The sequence below is a fragment of the Pseudorca crassidens genome, chromosome 11 (assembly GCF_039906515.1).
Source record: "Pseudorca crassidens isolate mPseCra1 chromosome 11, mPseCra1.hap1, whole genome shotgun sequence".
In the NCBI taxonomy this organism is placed as follows: Eukaryota; Metazoa; Chordata; class Mammalia; order Artiodactyla; family Delphinidae; genus Pseudorca; species Pseudorca crassidens.
The window spans coordinates 24,331,432-24,353,761 of NC_090306.1; the positions used below are offsets into that span (position 1 = coordinate 24,331,432).

The 22,330-nt window shown below is 42.2% G+C and overlaps 1 protein-coding gene across 8 annotated transcripts in view; it reads right to left on the reverse strand.

Moving 5' to 3' along the window:
- Positions 1–22,330, reverse strand: part of TMTC1 (transmembrane O-mannosyltransferase targeting cadherins 1) — a 264,804-nt gene that overhangs the window by 27,581 nt on the left and 214,893 nt on the right. For all 8 annotated transcript variants that reach the window (XR_010932307.1, XM_067696054.1, XM_067696052.1 and 5 more), the window contains one exon: positions 8,039–8,147. Coding sequence is in view for 7 of the 8 variants with exons in the window: in XM_067696054.1 (XP_067552155.1) it covers positions 8,039–8,147 (109 nt within the window). In the remaining variant the exon portion in view is untranslated. The remainder of the gene's footprint in view (positions 1–8,038; positions 8,148–22,330) is intronic.

Sequence of the window (22,330 nt, forward strand, 5' to 3'; positions counted from 1 at the left end):
GTATTTTGTTTTATTCAGCCCCATGTCTTTGGCATCTATCTCCCAGTGGTATAAGTAATAGCACCTCCCACATGTCAAGTATATAATGGAGACAGAAGAGTGGGTGAGACAGACAATCCTGCCCACAAAGACAACGGAGAGGGATTCAGGCAAGGAGACACTGTGATATACGGTGACAGTGTCACAAAAGGAGAAGCACAAGGTTCTTGGAAGGCAACCAGGAGTGATACCCAGACTGGTGTTTATATAGACAGATTCTCTGCAACTGTCATAAACCAAATGCCTGGAAACACTGGCTACCATTAACACCAGCAGCTGTGTAATATGAAGATATGCATGAAAAAAATCTGCAGCTACTTGAGATCTTTAAAACATCCTTATAACCAAACTGTGGGAGAGTTGAAAGGTGTTTTTCCTGAAAGGAATAAAATGGACGTCCTCACATTCTAACTTGCTAAAGTCAGATACCACAGTTTTCAAGTGCAATTACTCTTATACCTGACTTAATTTTACCTTTTCCCCACATTCTTGTTGCTCCAGAATAGGCAAAGAGATCACCTTTTTCATCTAAAACCCATTTTGGGGTTTATGAGCTGGGTCTCCACAGGAATGCAATTTTCAAAGTCCAAAGAAGTAATGGGATTTAAAAGACCATCCATGTCTAGAGCAAGGAATCACATCCCATACCTTCGGTAACCCCCAAGGACAGTCTCAAGACTCTGGCTCTATGACAAATGTTTTCAATGTCTATCTTTCTTGTCCTTTCATTTGACTGTAAATTTCAAAGAATGATTAACTCCACTTATTAAAAAACTAAAGGGACCACCACTGCAGGAGAAAAATACCTTCTAGATGTTTATTTAAAACAAATTCCACCTTCTCTGGAAGGGCAATGCATTTATCTTAAAAAGGAGTATCCTTAATCCCTCAAGTTCAATTTCATTTACCTCATCTGGCTAGATGTCCTCACCTAAGCGGATCACTCCCAGTCTCTACTGATTTGTGAGATCCAGAGGAAATGAATACGAGCTATTGATAGGACAACTTTAATTAAAAATGCTTGTGACCCAGAGAACGGTTCTGACAAATAATACTGTCACCAGAGTCCCCAACCAACCGCTGCCTCAACATGAAATTGGCCTTCGAGGGCAATGGTTAAAAATGGGCAGCACGCAGCCGTGGGCTTCTCTCCAAGGCTCAAAAGCATTTTCAGTGGGGTGGAAATGAAACGGGCCTCGCGGGATAGAGAAAACACCATCAACATCTCCATGTTTTACATGCTGTAATTACCGATATGGCATGTTTTTTACCTCAAGGAGGAGAAAGTGAAAAGTAGATCTGAAAAAGGACGTTTGACTGTCATTTATTCTCTTGGGCCAACTGATACACTTGGAAAAGATTTCTTATAGTTCAAGTTGCAGCAACCAGGAGGACAAAGGGACATGGGCTCAATGCAGCAATCTTCAAACTTCTTGGTTTACACTCTAAAATGTACTGAGGACCCCAAAGAGCTTTGTTTATGTGGTCTACATCTATCAATGTGTACCATAACAGGAATGAAGCTGAGAAATTTTTATTTAATAAACTAATAAATAAACTAATATTTATTATTTATTTAGAATAATAAAAAAAATAACACATTTATAAGAAAATAACTATATTTTCCAAAGCCAAAAAAAATAGTGAGAATAGTGGCATTATTTTCTATTTTTCCAAGTCTTTTAAATGTCTGGCTTGACAGAAGACAGCTGGGTTCTTGTATCTATTTTTGTACTAATCTGTTTCTATATGTTTTTTAGTTGAAGTATGTGAAGAAACCTGGTCTCACACAGACATTCAGTTGGAAAGGGGAGAATATTTTCATACTCTTTTCATGACTGTGAATATATCATGTAGCCTCTAAAGAACCACTGTACACTGGGGAGAGAATGAGAGTAAAAAAAGGCAAATTACTTGTTAGTATTATAAAAACTGCACAGGCCTTCTTGGACCTCAGGCGTCCCCGGTCAACCCTCTGTGAACCACTGGCGTAATGAATGGCCTGTAACATATGTTCTTACTGTATGGCAGATATAGGGTGTGATGTTCCAAAGTGGTGAAAGACCTACAGAGATGGGGCTGGAAGGTTGTGCTCTGACATCATGGCCATGCGTCTGAGCTGCTTTCCATAAGTACTTTCACTCTGGCCAATGATACGAGCACACAGAGCTATCGTGTATCTCCCCATTAGCCAAATGACTATTACAAACCTGGGAAGTGTAGGACAACTGAATGTTTAAACTCATGTCAATGCCTTTGCTAAGCAACTCTTTAAGACACAGCGGCTCAAAACATAAAGCAAAGATGCCTGCTTTCTCATCCTTTCCTTTGCTTTTACTTTCCTTACAAAACAGTTCTTCCCCCATCAGTCATTGACATGGACGTTTACGAGAAACGTGCCGCCAACATTTGAAGTCTAATTCTCTTTCTCATTCAACTGAAATGAATCAATTAACTTGGCATTCCTCCTCACCAAGGACATGTTAGGTATTTCTAATCCTAAATTTTCTCATCGCCCAGCAGACTGTGATCAATATCACCCTGTGACAATCTAAGAAAGAAAGAAATGATCACTTTAAAGAAGAAATGCCAAGAATCATAAAATAAAAGCTAAAGAGCAAACACTATGACAAGTGTAAGCGACCACAGCTGTGTCACACTGTCAAGAGACCAGGAAGAGTGAGGGGAAGCTAAATTTACATAGAATTGCAGCTTTCTCCATCTCCAAACTCTTCTCATGCCCTTTTGTCCTCATTCTCTGCACTTTCAGGCACATGACTTTCCTCCCATAGGAGGAAGGGATCGTACTGTTCCCCACCCGACAGCCCTCAGGTGGTCTAATTCCTGTAGCCAGAAAGCTTTTCCTAATAATTTAATCTTGTTGATATCTATAAGTTCTTAAGGTATCAGACTAAATATCACTCTTTGGCCAGCGCTCACTGCTCCCTGTATTAGGTTAGGTCCCTATAACATTCTCACTGGTACTCTATTCTCTCTTTGCCCTTTTGTTACAACTGGGTTAGACATTGGGGAAAGGGTGGTAATTCTTCACTTAAGAGTATCCTTACCTTTTAGACTCTAAGTTCCATGAGTTGAGGCCCATACCTTGCTACTTCAGCAATTTCTAATACTTGGTGATACCTAAATGTTCAATAAATATGTGCTGAATAATTTAATCAATAAATTATTACGGTAAGGTTCAGCGCAAGGTGACCTGACCACAAATGCGATGGTATATGTGCCTGAATCTACCCAAAAGACGGCACTTGTCAAAGAAGAGACACTGACCGTGGACCTCTTTTATTTTTGATCTATACTTCTAACTTATATTTTACTGTTCCAATTTTCTTTTCATTCTTGTATCAGGTGAAGTCATATCCCAAAATATATAAAAGAAAAATATTTTAAGTGTTATCAAATTAATTAATTGAGTTTTTCAATAGGCTATAAACCTGGGGCTAGCAATAATGTACAGTGGATCAAGTCATTATGTTAACTTCATTTCCTTTACTGCTAGTGTAATGCAAGCTATATAATCTATGGCAAGAGTAGGCTAGTTAAAAATGATGGTGGGCTTGTAAATGTTTACAATCCTATCTGTGAAGTTGGAGTACAGCCAGTTCTGAATGCTAATAGAAAACCAAAAGAGGCTAGTAAGCCAGAGACCATCCAGACTTCAAATCTAAGAGTTTATTTTCTGTCCTGTCTTCTTGACTTCTATGCTGCAGTAGACACAGAGGGGCAAATTTATTCTGGATCCTTTTATGTATCTAACATCTATGACAACTCATGTTATGAGGTTTCCTCTATCATTTTTCTTCCCCCCTCCCACCTGGCCCCTTGTATACCTAACCTCATTAACTACAGCCCCATTACCACAGTCCAATCATGGGACCCCAGCATCATAGAGTGAAAGAGCAGTGGGGAAGGAATCGAGTTACCAGGCTCCAGTCTTGGTCCTGACACTAGTTATTTGTATGACCTTGAGCAGTACTTAATTCTGTGCACCTCATATTTTTATCTACAAAATGAGAAGGTTAAAAATTCTTGAAGGTTTTCCTCCCCACACTACTCTTCATTTTCCCCTCAGAGGGATTACCTACTCATAATATGGACTCATTTATTTGAAGTCCTAAATCTATCTTTAGCCCTGATCTCTCCCACTGTCATCTGTCCACATGCTATTTCCATTTAAATGTTCCACTAACATTCAAGACTTAGAGGCTGCACACTGCTGGTGGCACAGCGTATTGGTACCACTCTTTTAGAAAGCAGTTTAGTAACACATCTCAAAAGTCATGAAATGCTGATACTCTTTGATATGGGAATTCAACTTCTAGGAATCTATCATTAGGAAATGATTCAAAGTATTGTTTTAGGCCTTCCCTGGTGGCGCAGTGGTTAAGAATCCATCTGCCAATGCAGGGGACACGGGTTTGAGCCCTGGTCCAGGAAGAGCCCACATGCCACGGAGCAACTAAGCCCGTGCGCCACAACTACTGAGGCTGCGTGCCATAACTACTGAAGCCCACGCACCTAGAGCCCGTGCTCCGCAACAAGAGAAGCCACTGCCATGAGAAGCCTGGGTGCTGCAACTAGTGAAAAGCCCACGCTCAGCAATGAAGACCCAAAGCAGCCAAAAATAAATAAATTAATTAATTAAACAAACAAAAAAAAGTAACTTTTCATGAATTTGGAGTTCATCAATTTAGAAAAGGAATACAACTTGAAACTTTTGGATACAGTATTTACTAAAACAAATTGCTTTTCACAATATTAACATGTTAATGTTTTATTTGTATAGAAACCACAGCACTAATTAAAGTGGAGCCTTAAGTTATTCATGAAAATATTCATTAGCACTTGGTGTTACAGGGATAGTTTTAGACACTCTTAAAATGTTAGATCCATATAGCTATCGATTTTCAGATTTGGAAACTGAGGCTCAGAGAGGTAAAGCACTCCTCACCAGAGTCTGTACAGGCAAGGAAGTACAGGCAAGGAAGTGTACATAGTCTGTACTATGAAGTGGGGTCTACAATCAGGCTGCCGACCTGTTCACTGTCAAATGCTCCTAATAGCACAGCACAGGGGAACTGACCTCCAAAGTGCATTAAGTCCAGAGATGCTGTATGAATACCCACCTGCTTTATACAGTGAAGTACCCTGAGCCCTAGAGAAGGAACAGGCATACAAGGAAGACAAGGCTTTTCTTATAAAACTTGCAGTCTTGTGAGGAAAAATAAGCCTGACAAACTGTTTAAACTATAGTTCAGATGTTAATTCAAGACATAAAAATATATGATTGGTTTGTGAGTTTGTTGGTTTGTGAGTTGATGCATGTTCCCAAAGATGTCACAGGAGCTCCGAGGAAAATCGAACAACTCCCATGTGACGGGGAGGTGGATGAGTGTTGGCGGAGGACGTGAAAGTTGAACTGAATCTTGAAATATGAGGATGATTTAGAAGGATAGAAAGAAAAGACGGCACTATAGGAAGATGGAACTGTGTGAATGTCTGTAAAGAGCTCCCCCAAAACAACACACCGTGTCGTCACTGGTATTAGGTGAGTGACTTTGTCATTTACCTTCAGGGTAATTTGCATCAAGAAGAGCGCTTCAGTGTTCACTATCTGTCCCGCCAAGTTGTGAAAAAAGATATGACTGGGAACTCAATGCAATGCTTTATTTATTCACTTACAGAGAAACGGAGGCAGCTTTCAAAAATATAGAGCACAAATTGAATAAAATAAATTATTAAGAAAAATGATAAACCAAGTACAAGCAGCGCCCACAGAAAAGCAGCCTATCCCATCCAGGCGGCGGTTAGTCGGAGGGGGGCCCAAGGGGGATGAAACTAGAACTGATTTTCTTAGCATTTGTAAGGTCCTTCATGCATTAGATTAAAAATAAAGCAAAAAACGTGTAATTCAGGAGAAGGCTGGCCATTCCTAATACTGAGACATGACAGAAATTTCTCCCTCGAGTCCTCATTCAGAAGCCAGTGAACCATGTAACAGGTGTTGGCCTCAACCCCGCCCCAACCCTGCAGTTAGAAGGAGTAGTTTCACCTGGCTGTCCTCACGCTGTCCCTCAGTGAAGGACAAGGGCACGACGTGAGGCGCAGTTCCGTTATGAAACAGCATGGTGGCCCACATGCCCAGCCCTACTTCAAATATGAGTAAAATCTAGATCACGTACTGGATTGCAGGCGCTACGTGGTCTTCAGTTCATATCCATTCATTTATTCACTCAGTATTTACTGCTTGCATACAACGTGACAGACGTGGGGGGAAAGCCTTGAGTAAAAGAGACAGCCATTCTCATGGAGACTGGCTCGCGGAAATATTCTAGTGGTGGGAGAAAGATCACATGCAAATAGATGTATGTTAGATGGTGATAAATGCTCTGGGGAGAAGTCAGCCAGGGCCAGGAGACAGAGAAACATGTGGGGCAGTGAGGGAGTTATTCTGAAAGGGTAATCACAGACAGCCCTCTGATACGGAACTATGTGGGCAGAAACCAGCATGAGACGAGGAAGGAACTCTGACGTTTGGCAGAACAGTGTTGCAGGCAAAAGGCACAGTTAGTGCAAAGGCCCTAACTCTGTGTGCGGCTTGTCTGAGTAGCTGCAAGACACCCAACCAGGCAGAGGCAGGGAGGGTCTTCCTATGAAAATGAAGGAGCCAGGATGAGGTGAGAAAAGAGAATAATGATGGAATCAATCTTTTCTTCAGGAAACTCCCACTGTGTCTGCTTCAACACAAGCCAAAGGCAGCTGAGGACTGCCGTGTATACCATAGAACACGGCGACCGTCACTTCAGCTTAAACATTGTGCTAAAACAGGTATTAAAATCATCCACTACAGGGCTTCCCTGGTGGCGCAGTGGTTGAGAGTCCGCCTGCCGATGCAGGGGACACGGGTTCGGGCCCCGGTCCGGGAAGATCCCACATGCCGCGGAGCAGCTGGGCCCGTGAGCCATGGCCGCTGAGCCTGCACGTCCGGAGCCTGTGCTCCGCAACGGGAGAGGCTACAGCAGTGAAAAAAAAAAAAAAAAAAAAAAAAAAATCATCCACTACAGACACAGGCTTTTGTCTAAAGCCCACCTACACTATATGGAGAATATTAGAGCAAGACAACTAGACTTATCATTTCTGACACTTAAATATTCATTGAGTGTCCTAATTTTGTTTCCTGGTGAAACCTCCACAGTTTTTGAAACGCAAATTGCACCCCTCTGTACCTGACATGCAGCATCAGATCATTCATTATATTTAAGCCAATGCTGCAGGGCATCTTTCAAAGGTGCTAAGTTTAATTTTAAAGACAATCTGGCAATTGTGTGGATAGCAGAATCTACCTTCTATTGTGGGCACTTATGTGTGTCAACGAAACTATATCGTCAATTTAGAGAAGACAACTTATATTTGTTTTCCCCACAGCAGGGGGCATGCATCCAGGACACCAAAAGTGGGATCAAATAGTTTAGACACAGTGAGAAGAATGAGGGGGAATCAAAATACCCCTCTGCTTTACGCCGTGAGAAATGTTCTCTCTTAGGAGCCTGTCCTACAAGACTCTGTGATCTTCTAACAGTTATAAGACATAGGATCTATAAGATTATTGGTAATTGGTTCCATAATGAGTTCAGAGATCTTAGACCATTAGCAATTCCCCAGAAAAATATAAGTGAGTAGTAATAAAACCAGCAAATACCATGTATTGTTCTTGTTAGATTTTGTCCCAAAGTGATGGAGAATAGAGCAATGGCCTATATAATGGACCATCTTTGTCTAGAGGCCACCTACATACACAAAGAATACTGGAGTGAGAAAACTAGGTTTGTAATTTCTATCAAGAAGAAAACTGACATAGAGATCAGTTGTCTAATATGAGCTTACAAGTTAAATGATACATATAAAAATCTGTGTAATATTAATTTATATATTCAACAGAAACATTTAAAAATATTATGTGAAACTAAATGGTAACAATTACCTGCTCAGCCAGTAATGAAGCTAAGCTTGAATATGCATCTGCAAACTCGGGACCATATTTAATGGAATCTTTCAGTAAGATGATAGCCTCTTCCTTTTTCTCCTGAGACCTATAGGTTATAAGAGGGTAAAAAAGAACACCTTTTAATAAAACTTTAAATCCTCTGATTAGACTTGAAAATCTCATTTCTTTTAGCAAAGATTAACGGATTCACTCTGATTTTACTGCAAATGAATTACATTAGACTTCCTCCAGGTGCTAATAAGTTTCTGTCTCTGAATTCTCAGTGGAAAGAGATGTTAAGATATAAATGACACTGCAGGTTATTCACTGATTTCTCTACCTTCCATTTCTCGCTGTGTGCTCTTGAGAGTTTTATTTAAAAATGTACAAGTTTATTAAGCAGAAAGTTTGACCTTCAGAGGAGCAATTTGGGGCACATGACCTGGGTGGCATGGGAGCCAGTTTTCAACCATGTGGAGGATGGTTTGAACCCCTGCAGTACTAACTGCACCTCTGCAGGCTGGCTCCTAATGGGGTCTGAGCCACCTATCAGCAACAAGCCAGCCAAACTTCCCACATTCATCTTTGCTTTTCTATCAAGAGAGATACCTTTTACACATAATTTGTGAAATTAGAAGATACTGTGACTACTGGCTGGCAAAGAATGATCAGTTCTTTTATCCTCATATTTTTATTAAAAATCGGGCTGATGATCTTCATTTTAGTCTTCTCCTAGTGATTATATATATATATTTTTTCCTGCGGTACGTGGGCCTCTCACACTGTCGTGGCCTCTCCCGTTGTGGAGCACAGGCTCCGGACGCGCAGGCTCAGTGGCCATGGCTCACGGGCCCAGCCGCTCCGCGGCATGTGGGATCTTCCCGGACCGGGGCACGAACCCGCGTCCCCTGCATCGGCAGGCGGACTCTCAACCACTGCGCCACCAGGGAAGCCCCCAGTGATTACATTTTTTATTTAAAGAGAACTCGAGGCTTCAAAGTTGTTACCACTATTTTGGGCGAAAGTTCTCTTTCCTGTTAGTGTCATGGGGAAACACTGTGTCATTAGCCTGATATCAGTATCCCTGAAGCCAAAAATGTACACTGGCAGTGATCAACTTTGCCATCAATACAATTCCACATACGCTGACCACTTGCTAAATGCTAGACATTGTAATTGCAGAAGAGGTGGAATGAAGAATAGAACCACTGGAACTACGGAGGGCACACAGCCTAAGGGTCCCCCAACTTTATGAGTTACCAATACTGAACTGTGTGCTTATGTTTTTACTACGTAGGGTCAACAATCATTTATTCAACAATGAATATGTACCAAATGCTCTGGTCAATTTTCACATAACATCATTAATTTAATTCTCACAGCAATCCCAGGCAGCAGGTATTACTGTCCTATTATACTCATTTTTCTAATGAGAAAAATTTGGATTCAGAAAAGTCAAGTGACTCATCATATTTCCATAACTAGTGTTCTGAGTCAGGATCTGGTGCTCTTCCATCACACTATACTTGCTTATTCTAACTACTTAGAAATCCACCTCCTATGAGCTTGATGCCCGAAGTGTGAACCATGGACCAGTAATCATCAACATCACCTAGGAGCTGGTTAGCAGTACAGAGTCTCAGGCCCCATCTGGACCTAAAGAATCAGACCCTGAATGTTAAAAAGATTCTCAGGTAATTTGTACTCACATTGAGATTTTAGTAGCACGGCTCCCTGAACTATCAAAGGCAGCTGAGAGTAGCTCCTGCTATATAGAACCCCTGTGTAGGGCTTCAGGCTCTGCAGGATGAAGATCTATAGGGGAAAACTAGTATTGACTCCATACGTTCGAGTTCCAATTACTAGAAGCAACATGTTACAAGACGATTTTACGTAGAAGACAGTCTCCTATCACAGACCTTGAAAAAAAGGTCATGTTTCCAGCAGAGGCATTGCATTCAATGTCTCTCTTGCATTCAATACACTATGCATTCAATGTAGCAAACGTGAAAACATTTGTCATTGCGTTAGCTATTTCCCAGGGGAGGTGGCTGTCCACACTATCCTCTCCTTAATGGGGTATAGCTAACTCAAACTCTGGCTCCTCTCGATACATAGTCCTGCCCTTGATATCAAGGTGTAACACCTGTGTCGTTAAGTGGCTCATCTTTGGGATGTGGCTTTAAAGTTGTGCGGTTATAAGAAACTGGCATTATAGCTCTCTCAGTGCTGCTTTCTTGTCAATTCATTCATTTAGTTGACATTCAGAGTGTCTGTAAAACTCTATGGAAGACCACTATGTTTACATATGCTTGCGTTTCTAAAATATACCTTGAAGTAATTCTTTCATGGGCACATGTTTTTAAATGAAAACTGCTTTTTTTTTTTAACATCTTGTAATTGCTTTACAATGTTGTGCTAGTTTCTGCTGCATAACAAAGTGAATCAGCTATACATATACATATATCCCCATATCCCCTCTGTCTTGTGCCTCCCTCCCACCCTCCCTATCCCACCCCTCTAGGTCGTCACAAAGCACTAAGCTGATCTCCCTGTGCTATGCTGCTGCTTCCCACTAGCTATCTATTTTACATTTGGTAGTGTATATATGTCAATGCCACTCTCTCACTTCGTCCCAGCTTACCCTTCCCCCTCCCCATGTCCTCAAGTCCATTCTCTACATCTGCGTCTTTATTCCTGTCCTGCCCCTAGGTTCATAAGAACCTTTTTTTTTTTAGATTCCATATATATGTGTTAGCATACATATATAGTATTTGTTTTTCTCGTTCTGACTTACTTCACTCTGTATGACAGACCCTAGGTCCATCCACCTCACTACAAATAACTCAATTTCCTTTCTTTTTATGGCTGAGTAATATTCCATGGTATATATGTGCCACATCTTCTTTATCCATTCACCTGTCAACGGACACTTAGGTTGCTTCCATGACCTGGCTATTGTAAATAGTGCTGCAATGTACATTGTGGTACATGTCTCTTTTTGAATTATGGTTTTCTCATGGTATATGCCCAGTAGTGGGATTGCTGTATCATATGGTAGTTCTATTTTTATGAAAACTTACTTTTAATCCTGGTAACTTAACTATTGGTTTCATGGTTAGAAGAAGTCTTCCTCCAAGGATTTCGTAAATCTTTATTAACATTAATTTGGAAATTTTCCCAAAATCCAAAGGAAGATATAGATTTAGGAAACTGAGTCTGAAAATTAAGCCCCTCAGGACATAATTTAGCTTGGATATTCTTTAAAATCAGCAGAGAAAAAGCCACAACAATTTGATAGCAAAGAGTTAATGATTTTCATTTGTTATGACTCACATCAGTTAGAATGACAGCTTAATCTTTCATATATAAACTCAGTGAGGTTAATTACCACTACTACAGTGAGTGAATCTAAATACTTGAGGTTGTCCATTCACATTCATGTGACATATTGGAAAAGTTAGCATCAAAGTTATGTACAGGGAACTCGAATTCTTTATGAAAAACTGTACCTCTATTAATCTCTTGAGAGACTGACTTGATATACTTTTTTTAAAAAATAAATTTATTTATTTTTGGCTGTGTTGGGTCTTCATTGCTGTGTGTGGGCTTTCTCTAATTGTGGCGAGCAGGGGCTACTCTTTGGTGTGGTGCCTGGGCTCTAGGTGTGCGGGCTTCAGTAGCTGTAGGCACGCGGGCTCATTAGTTGTGGCTTGCAGGCTCTAGAGTGCAGCCTCAGTAGCTGTGGTGCACGGACTTAGCTGCTCCGCAGCATGTGGGATCTTCCCGGACCAGGGCTGGAACCCGTGTCCCCTGCATTGGCAGGTGGATTCTTAACCACTGTGCCACCAGGTAAGTCCCTGACTGATATACTTTCAAAAAACATCTCATCATGTAATTTCACATGGTATGTAACTATTACGAGATGCAAAAACTGGGGCAGATGAGATTTTTCCTCTTAGCTCTGCACTCTTGGATGACTCTGCTTTTCCCTGGGAGCCTTTGAAAGTCATTAGAGCCCAATAGGGGTCAGGCACAAGCCAAGTTGACAGATATTTTAAAATGTTTTTTTAAGCAAGCCCAAGAAATGGATAAGTGGTAAATTTATTGTTGCTGTTTATGTTTCTGAAAGGAAGAGGAATAGCAGGGAAGGTATATATTTCTTCTGTGGTTTCTCTTTTGCTCACCCTTTGGTAGGAGTTTATGAAATTGGTGTGGTTTTGACACAATAACTTACAGCAAATAATCACCTAAATAGAACCTTCCTTGGCCATATAGTAATGGAATTACCACGTGAGAATTGAACTTCATTGCAACCTGTTTCTGAATTCAATAGCATCCTTTCATATCTGCATTATGGCCCATGTTTCTTTGCTAATTATCCCATATTCAAAAACAAGGGCAATATTCCTACAATTCTATTGGATTATTGCAGCCTAGAGTGCATCTTACTGAGTTGTGCTTGCTAACAGCTTAGTTCACACCCTGTTTCTAGTTCCCTCTTTCTCCTCCTTCTATTTACAGACAACTAAAAGATACATTTTGCTCTCAACACATTCCCTTATATAAAAATCTTCATTAATGCCCTACTGCTTACAGATAGACTCTTAGTTTAAAACCCTCTATAGTATGGTCCTGACCAATGTTCCAAACGTACCCAGTGGTGTGGACGAGTGGGTACTAGTCCAGCCAGATTCAGTCGCCTTTGGTATCTATTCTACAGAACCTAAGAGATCAGTACTCCACTGCTTCTCTGCCCTCACTGTAGGTTTAAAATCACTTGAGGTGCTTTTGTAAAGGCCTTAGTGTTCTGAGGTTGGGCCTTTTAATAGCTCTGGTGATCCCCTTATCAGAGCTCCTAACCATGCAACACAATCAAAAACCATATAGATGCTACCTTTCTTAAATTTTGATTTTCTTTTTGAGCCTCCATTAAGAAGAAAAGATAGGGGAATCGCTATTAAAAGCCTTGTTCTGGCCTCCAAGGGGGCAGCTGCCCTTTGTTCTTCAGCTCAACATTCTGAGCAGTAACTGGGCTTGAGCCCACTGGGCTTCTGCAAGGCCCTGGCACAGCACCTGAAGGGCTGCCCCAGTGCCTTCAGCGGGGGGGGGTGGGAGTCTATCGGTGAGGGCGCCACCCAGGTAGGTTTTTAAAGCTTCAGGTTTCACAGTAGTTGTCTGCTGAACATTTACTCTCTGCTAAAGACAGAGTTAAGTGATTCCTTTGCATTATTTAATTCCCATTAAGCATTATGAATTATGCAAAATTATCTCCATTATAAAGATTTAGAAAACAATACTAGCAACCACCACCCCAACAAAAATAAAAACCTGAGATTTGGAGAGCTCACACGATTTGCCCTGACCACACAGCTACTATACCACTAGGATTCGAACATGCAACTTCAACTTTCGTGTGTTCCATCACCAGGCCATGATTGGCCTTTCTGCATCCACTCTGTTAAATGTCATGTGCTCTGTCTGTGACCATTACTAAGTTGTAAGCTCTTTCATAGGCAGGACCCATATCTTATTAATCTTACTTCTTTTATCCCAGAGACTAGTCCAGTGATCTGCCCAAATAGAAATTCAATAATCGCTAAATTATTTTTTTAAAACCATGGTTTTAATATTTTCTTTATTCCTAGAGCTTCGTAAATCTCCTTAAATAAGCTTTCTTTTTAAATAACAGAGGAGAATGATATATTTCTCTATTTTATATTTCTGTTTCTACAGCTTTTTCAATATTGTAGAAGTGATCCTAGAAAAAGAGAAGCGTCCCAAGCCTTAGACTCATAAGAAAATTACAAGTATAGCTTCCATTTATTGAGCACTTCTTATTTAGCAGGCACTGTTAAGCAGCTTCTCCAGCTTAACTCTGAAGAGTAGCTAAAAGCACAGATTCAAAAGCCAGAATGACTGGGTTATGACTCCATCTCCACTATTTCCTAACTGTACTCCCTTAGGCAAACTGTCCGCCCTGCGTCTCTGGCACACAGTAGGTATTATATATTTTGGCTTTTAGTAGCTCATTTAATGTTTCTAAAATCACCCATTAAAACCTATATTCCCCCCCACCACTTTTATTTATTTATTTTTAATTAATTAATTAATTTGTTTTTTTTGGGCTGCGTTGGGTCTTCGTTGCTGTGCGCGGGCTTCCTCTAGTTGCCGCGAGCGCGGGCTACTCTTCATTGCTGTGCGTGGGCTTCTTACGCGGGCTACTCTTGCTGCGGGGCATGGACTCCAGTAGTTGCGGCTCGCGGGCTCTAGAGCGCGGGCTCAGTAGTGTGGTGCACGGGCTTAGCTGCTCTGCGGTATGTGGGATCTTCCTGGACCAGGGCTCGAACCTGTTTCCCCTGCATCGGCAGGCAGATTCTTAACCACTGCGCCACCAGGGAAGTCACCTCCCCCTCACACACACACTTTTAAAAATGTGGTGTTTTTGAAATCCTTCTAAAGTAATATATCAGTACTTTCACATTTCAAATTATTCATGAGAAATTTAAGTTAGATGTTAGAGTGATTTTTCTTGTGTCTGGTCTTATACCATAATGGATTTTGGGTGTAAAAATCATCATTAAATACACAACTGAGGGCTTCCCTGGTGGCGCAGTGGTTGAGAGTCCGCCTGCCGATGCAGGGGACGCTGGTTCGTGCCCTGGTCCGGGGAGATCTCACATGCCGCGGAGCGGCTGTGCCCGTGAGCCATGGCCACTGAGCCTGCGCGTCAGGAGCCTGTGCTCCGCAACGGGAGAGGCCACAACAGTGAGAGGCCCACGTACCGCAAAAACAAACAAACAAAAAATACACAACTGAATAGCACTGCACTAAACGTAAAATAACCCAGTAATAAGCAGAGTCCAAACCCCTAAAAACCTCATTCTAAGGTAAATGTCAAGCTGAGGAGGCCTAAACGGCAGACTGATAGTTCAGAATCCACTCAGCTGCTATTAGAGCCACACAAAGGAGTAGGTCTTCATTTTGCAGGGGTGATGGCTAAAGGTGAATATTTAAGCAAGAAAGAATTAGGAGCAATTTTGAACCTCTTTTTCAGCCACGCCAGGAAAGCTTCTTAGAAAAGAAAGTTTTAAGCAGTTATTTCCATGTAAAAAGGAATAACAAGAGAGGCAGAAAATTTCAAATAGACTTTACAAAATTCTTAATAATGGGAATTACCTTTGTATTCTGACAGTACAGATCACCCCTGGGCCAGCATTAGACAGTATTAAAACTCCCTAATGCATTCTTTTGGCTCTATAACAGGCAGTTTAGTGAAATCCAAAGCCCATTGTCAATGTAAGCCCCCTCTATATAGGAATACTCTGTTAGCCATTTAGACTGAATTGACAAGTCAATTCAAAAGGGGGAAAATATGAAAATAACATCTTTCTCTGAATTCACCAAGCACGTGATACAGGTAACCAAGTCCACAGGTTGTTTTTCTGAATTCCAGAGAAAAAGCTTGAAGTACGTAGCTCATAACAGGTGAATAAATTGACAAAATGAAGCCTCAGTACATCCCCCGTCCAATTAGGCACGGGCACACCTTTTGTCTGGAGTCACAGAAAGGAACACTCTGAGATCCTCTGGAAACTCATGTCACACTCAGGACACTGAGGTCTGTCTGAGCTTCTGTGAAGGATTCAGCAGACACTGATGGAACTATTAGAGATCCCTGGGTAGATGGGAGAAGCAGGGAGGAGTGAAGCGCTCCTGGGTTAGGAAATATTTATTGCCTCTCTGCACCCTGAATGTCTTCATCTGCCAAAGAAAGTCACCAGCCGATGATCGACAATCCTCCATGACCTAAAGTATTCTATCTTCACTTTTTCCTTAGATCAACTGTTCTCAAATTTTAGTGCTTAAGAATCATTCAGTGTTTGATAAAATGAAGGATCCCAGGCTTCATAAGATTCAGTAGGTCTGAGGCAGGGCCAAGGAATCATTATTCTTAAAAATCTTAAAAAGCCCCTCAGGTGATTCTGGTGAGGGTGGTCTTCAGCCTCTGCTTTAGAAACTCTGCCCTGGTTACCATGTGGGGTCTGCCTGATCAGTTGTTCCTTGATATAAGACTAAAATGTAACAGGATGAGGAAAGGTAAAAGGAGAAAGAAGACTTTCTGGAACAATCGGAGCCAAAGAGAAGGGTCACAGTGGCTGGTTGATTTGCCCGGATGGGCGATACTTCTGGACGCCAGGTGATGTGGGGAGGCTGCAGTGGAGGTGCCTGGAGGGTGACGCTGCAATTGGAAGAGGCAGTTTTCTCTCTCGTAGAAGCTCTGTGGTGAATGCCCGCTTTTGTGCATCCAAGTCTTAGTGCTGGTGTTAGCCATATAGGCATCAACAGAAGTAAAAATCTCCTAATATTCTGCAAGCAAAACTCTGCTCCCTTAAGTCTCCCCCAGGAATTTCCAAAAGGCTAAACTTCCTGAGAAGGGGTCCCTGGGACCAATAACATCTTCCTCATTGAATTCGTAAGAGAAGCATTAAGTAGAAATTAGATCTTGTTCATAATATGCAAATTTCGGCATTCAACATTTGTAGTTTCCCAGGGAATTTTCCCTTTGGTTATACAGCAGTGGGGCTGTTTTTCTTGTGTGTTAAGTAACAACATTTGCCTCATCTCACTTTCCTGGCTCGGTCTCACTGACAGATAGTTAGAAAAAGCAAATTTTCTAAAAGCAATTTTTAGAAAATTCAGCACATTTTCTTTTAGTAATTAAGGACCTGTTAAGTTTGTCAATTTAGAAAACTTTTTGGATTCCTGTATACAATCTCATGACACATCATTTAAACTGAAAGCAGATGCTTGCTTTGAAAGAGTATTGACATTTTGGGAGAATCTGGGAAATGCAATAACAGAAATAAATGGATTTGGCAATCCCCTTGGCAGTAGTAAAATTTCCTATTAACCAGTGTGAACTTGGAATGCCGGGCAGTCTCTTAACTACCATTCCTTTGTTGGGGTGTTTTGTTGTTGTTGGATTCAGAAATAATGTCTCTCACAAAGGGAAAAGACTTTGATTTGGGGTGGGGAAGGGGGTGCTGATAGACTCTACCAGCTCCTCTGAAAAAACTGAATTGTGAAAGTCAAATTTTGAATGTCTGACTAAGGCTATCTTTTCAGAGCACATGTTTTTCTGTGGCTCTACTGTCTTTCCTAGTAGAAGGAAAAGAAGAAAATTGGATCCTACGCTGAGCAGCCTCTTTTATGTTCTAGTTTACTGGGCGATGCAATGGAAACCTAGTTTACAGGCCCTTGCCCTAGTGTTTCTGCTTGATTCTTTATGGAAGCCACATAGGAGAACTGTCTGGAGGACAGGTTCATGTTATGTGCTGGTGAAGACCGCAAAGCCACACTCACTATAGTTAGAATTATGAGTAGATTCCCTGCAATCCCCCCTCCCTCTCGCAGTGGGTTTGCAGGGCGAGTCAGGTCACTCACCGGAGAACAATGGGAGGCAGTCGGGTGTGCCCTGTGTGGGGTGCCTGGCCTTTAACACCTCTCTCCCCAGCTGAAAGCTGAGGAAGGGAACGATGGACAATTCTGACGCTGTCTCGTCACACAGCTGCAGGCACGGAGACAGAGCTCACACAAAGACCTCACACAGGGGCTGGCATGGAGTAGGTCCTGAGGAAAGGTTCTTCCTGAGTCCCCTCCTCGCTTACTTCTTTGGTACTTGAGATCTTCATCTGCTCGGTGAGGTCCCTGCCCTGGACCCCGGCAGCAGAACGCCTGCCCCCCGATGGCCTTGCTCCTGCACCACGTGTGCATGGAGGTGGGCTGGGAGGGGTGGGAGGACGAGTCCCAAGCCAGCAACTCTTCAAAGCACACAAAATATTTATGCCAAGCTTTTCCGTGATTTGAAGGAAAGCGTAGAAACCACGTCCCCAGGTTGGAACCTGGCAGAGAAGGCAGCTGAGACTAGCCTGGTTTAGCCAGGATTCACCTACCCCGTAGATAAAGAGTCATTTTGATGATGCAGTGGAATGCACATCCCTGGCTTTGGCTCAGGCGGGTTGCTGTCTAAATCCCAGCTCTGCCCTCACCAGCTGTATGACTTGGGTTAGATGTTCCACCTCCATGAGCCTCAGTGGCCGAATCTGTGAAAGGTGCACATTAATCTCTCCAGGCTCCTGTAATTGTGGGATAGACACGCAAGGGCATCGTGCTTAGCAGAGCATCGTGCGCGTGGGGTGATGCAGTCCCTGGCAGCTCCCTGGGCTCCTTCCCCTCTCCAGCTGGAGTCTCATCTGGATTTTCTACCTGAAGCCTCACTGATTTCTCAGCAAAGGCAGGATGCTGCTCCAAGGTAATATTGCCTCTGCAAAGAAAAGGGACTTCCAAATTCCTTTCTGATCTTCCATTTACATTTCAGTAAAGAGATTAGAACCTTGGAGTCATGGTTAAAACCATAGATTCCTGCAGCTAGACAGCTTTACAGAATCCCCTGGTCCCGTCTCTTATTTTGAAGAGAAGGAAACTGAGTCTCAAGGAGGTTGAATATTGCCTGAAACTGTTCAACAGCAGGAAAAGAAAATGTGTTGCCTCCTTCTGATGTATTATTAACTTTATACTAAGAAGATGAGCTTCAAATTGAAGTGAGGAATTATGCCCCTGGACTAGTAATAATTAATAATAACTAAGGCTTATTTCATCTTTATTGGGGGCTAGGAACTACGTTAAGTACTTACACGCATTCTCCTGTTTAGGACTCATGGAGGACCTGGTTACTAGTACTATTTTTACTTTATAAGTGAGGGATTGGAGCCATTGCAAGATCCAGTTGTTCTCCCAAGGTCACACACTGCTATGTGGTAGAGCTGAGATCCAAGCTCACTAAGCTCCACGACTCCTGTTCCTGAGGACAGCATGGGGAGACAGTCAGCGCGGCCGCGGGATGTAACCGAATGGCTGGCTCTAGAGGTCCCACTTCACAGCTCGTGTCACATGACCTCCCTCACCGTCCCCGGAGCTGTAACAGGGGAGTGAAGGTGCCTGCCCTCCACAAACACTCAGTGGGCAGGTTCATGAGACGTGAGGAGGTGCTTTGTAATTTGTCATTCAAGTGTTACTGTCCTTTTCACTTGGAGGAGGAGAGGTGGCAGAAAGGTTGAGGGCAGTCAGCCCTGCAGTGGTGGCACCGAAGGAAAGCACCAGGGTGGGCCCTGTACGACGGAGGGAGGTTGGCAGAATTAGTAAGGAGTCAGCAAGAAGGGAGGGAGCCTTAAAGCCTCCTTCACCTCCCCAAGGTGCTTCCTGGGACAGACCCCCGCAGGCCACAGGCAAGCGTGAGTCGGAGTGGACACAGACAACATGCATATTTCTCTTTCTGTCCTTGGTATTTCTCCTCCTGGTCTACACAGAGCATTTTTAGATTTGAAAGTTTTTTGAGGCTCTCTAACAACTTACATTCTGAATTTAGCCTGTGTCAGGGCAAAGTTGATCTCCTACTGGGTTTGTGATTAAAAAGTTGATATGCCTGGTTCTCTAAAGTAAGACAATGTATGCAAGAAGAAATTTCCAGTGAATACATGCATTTCTAGTATTCTTTTAATTGATTTGTACCTTCTTTAAGCTATGAGTCAAGAGTTGTTCCAAGTCATTCCCCAGCACAGGAGCTTAAGGGCACTAGATTGCAAATGAGGCCAGGAAAGATTATGAGAGTTAAAGGGGTGGGAAAATGATTTTCCGGACAGGAAAGACCACTGAAAACTCCTATACTTGACAAAGCAGTCTGGTCTGTTTAATTATCCTCTGTCAGAAATATTTATGCAAGGAAAGAAAATGATGATCTTCCAATGCCTTCAAGAGCGTAAAATTAAAGCTTGCTCTCCCTGACAGTACTTCCTGTGCAGAACTGTCTTCTGGCCTCAGGAGTGTTTATTGCAGCCATCACAGCAAAAGCAAGGATTGAGAAAAGGGACCCTTCCTCCTTCCTTGCAAACCACACTATGGATTTAAAACAACTCACTCATGCTCAAATCATTGGTAAACACAGCATGACTGAGAAGAGTTTTGGTGGGGGAGAGTTACTTACAAAAATATTTTAATAATTAGCAATCTGTTTAGATACAAATAACTCCCAAATCTTGAGGAAGTAGGTAAACGTTCTCATCATTCCCTAGATAATTCAGTTTTGTACAGACATGGAATATAAGATGATGAAATGCAAATGAAACAATATTTTGGGTGAACTAGAAGAGCTGTTACTTTAAAACCTCTGTAATATACTCTCAAATGTAGTTTGCATGTTTCTATTTCTCAAACAGTGATCAGGGGTCAGTTTGGCTGGGTGTCTGGGTTTATACATTGTGGGGAGCAGCAGAAAATAAGGAAGAAAGTGGCAGGATTACGGGAAGTCCTGAATGTTCATACGTTTGGACTGTATGTGTGTATGTGATGGAGAATCAATGACATTTAGAGGGAGGGAGGAAGAAGAGTAGATATTGGAAATGGAAAAGAAACAATGTGTTATAATACAAAAATGAAATAAAGAGCTTCAAAAACAGTGGGAGGTCAACAGGATCCTATTCTTCACTTCAGAGAAATCATGGGGAGTGAGAGCCCAGAGAACCTTTGGAATTCACAGCTGATGTTTAGAGAGCAGCTCCACCGGAGGCTGAATGAACAGGTGGGGGGAAAGGAGAAGCACCAAGTGGCAACCGTTCTTCTCACCAATTTGATCAGAGAAAGGAAGGAGTGAGGAGAACCACTTGAGGGAGTAGCTGAACGGAGACGTTCCCCAGGGGAATGTGGGGCATGTGGAAGTTTGTGCAATGGGAAGAATCTGAAGACCTAAGAGAATGCCCATGATAATGGACAGGGAAAGGTAGAGAAAGAGAATCAAGAACACATGTGGATTTTACACTAATGACTAATGGCTAAAATAAAAGAGACTGATGACACCAGATGTTAGTGAGGATGCTAAGCAAGTAGATCTCTCACCAGTGTTGATGGAGTGAAAAGCGGTACAGTTACTTTGGAGAACTGTTTATTTGGCAGGTTCTTAAAACATTAAAGATACATCTACCCACAATTCTATTCCTAGGTATTTATCCCAGAATACTAAACATACAAACCTATAGACAAACCAAGTATCTACCCACAGGAAAATGGATAAACAAATTACAGCATATTTACACAATGAAATACTACTCGTCAGTTAAAAAAAAACATGTAACATGCAACAACATGGGTAAGACTCAAAAAAATCATGCTACAGAAAATATCCAGATGCCAAAAAAGTATATATGTAATGTTCACCTTTAAATGAAGTTCTATGACAAGCTAAAACTAGCTTCTGGTGAAAAAATTTGAACAATGATTGCCTCAGGGGAGGGAGAAATTTACTGGAAAGAGGCATGAGGGGTCTTTCTGGGGTGAAATGTTCTCTATGTTATTTTGGGGGTAATTACAACAGTATATAAAATTGCCAAAACTCATTGTACCAAATACTAAAGATTGTGCACTTTTGCATTTAATTATGCCTCAGTTTTAAAAAAACCACATAACCGGGCTTCCCTGGTGGCGCAGTGGTTGAGAGTCCGCCTGCCGATGCAGGGGACATGGTTTCGTGCCCCGGTCCGGGAAGATCCCACATGCCGCGGAGTGGCTGGGCCTGTGAGCCATGGCCGCTGAACCTGCACGTCCGGAGCCTGTGCTCCGCAACGGGAGAGGCCGCAACAGTGAGAGGCCTGCGTACTACAAAAAACAAAAAAGCAAAAAACCCCCCACATAACCACAGGTGTGAGCACTAGGCTTATTAGGGAGGCAAGACAACCCTTCCTCCCTTGGAAGAACAAAAGAAGAGGACATCTAGGAATATGTAAGAAATGAGGTAGGAAGAAGGGAAGCTGCAAAAATTAACCTTAAATGACTTGAATATTCTTAGTAAAAGTAAAGGATTACGTCATCTCCTGGGTGTGTGCATAGGCACTGAGGAGGGGAACAAAGGATACTTATATTAGGAAAACAGAAAATATTTGGGAGGTATTATAAGACCGTAAGGGATGAATTTCTAATAGCTCTAACTCCTGATCCTGCTTTTCCCCCACAATGCTGTCTTCAGAGTTTTGTAAGGGCCCCATCAGACTCAGATGTATGTTTTTACCTCCAACACTTGAGTGACTGGATGAGGGTCTAGGACACACATACAGAGACACCGCATCTTGGAGCGGGGGCAGTGCAGTGAAAGATAATGTTAGATTACATATAAAAATAAAATTAGTTATTACAGTGGTCTTCAGTCTCTCAAAGCTTGACACTACCTAACAAATCTTGTCC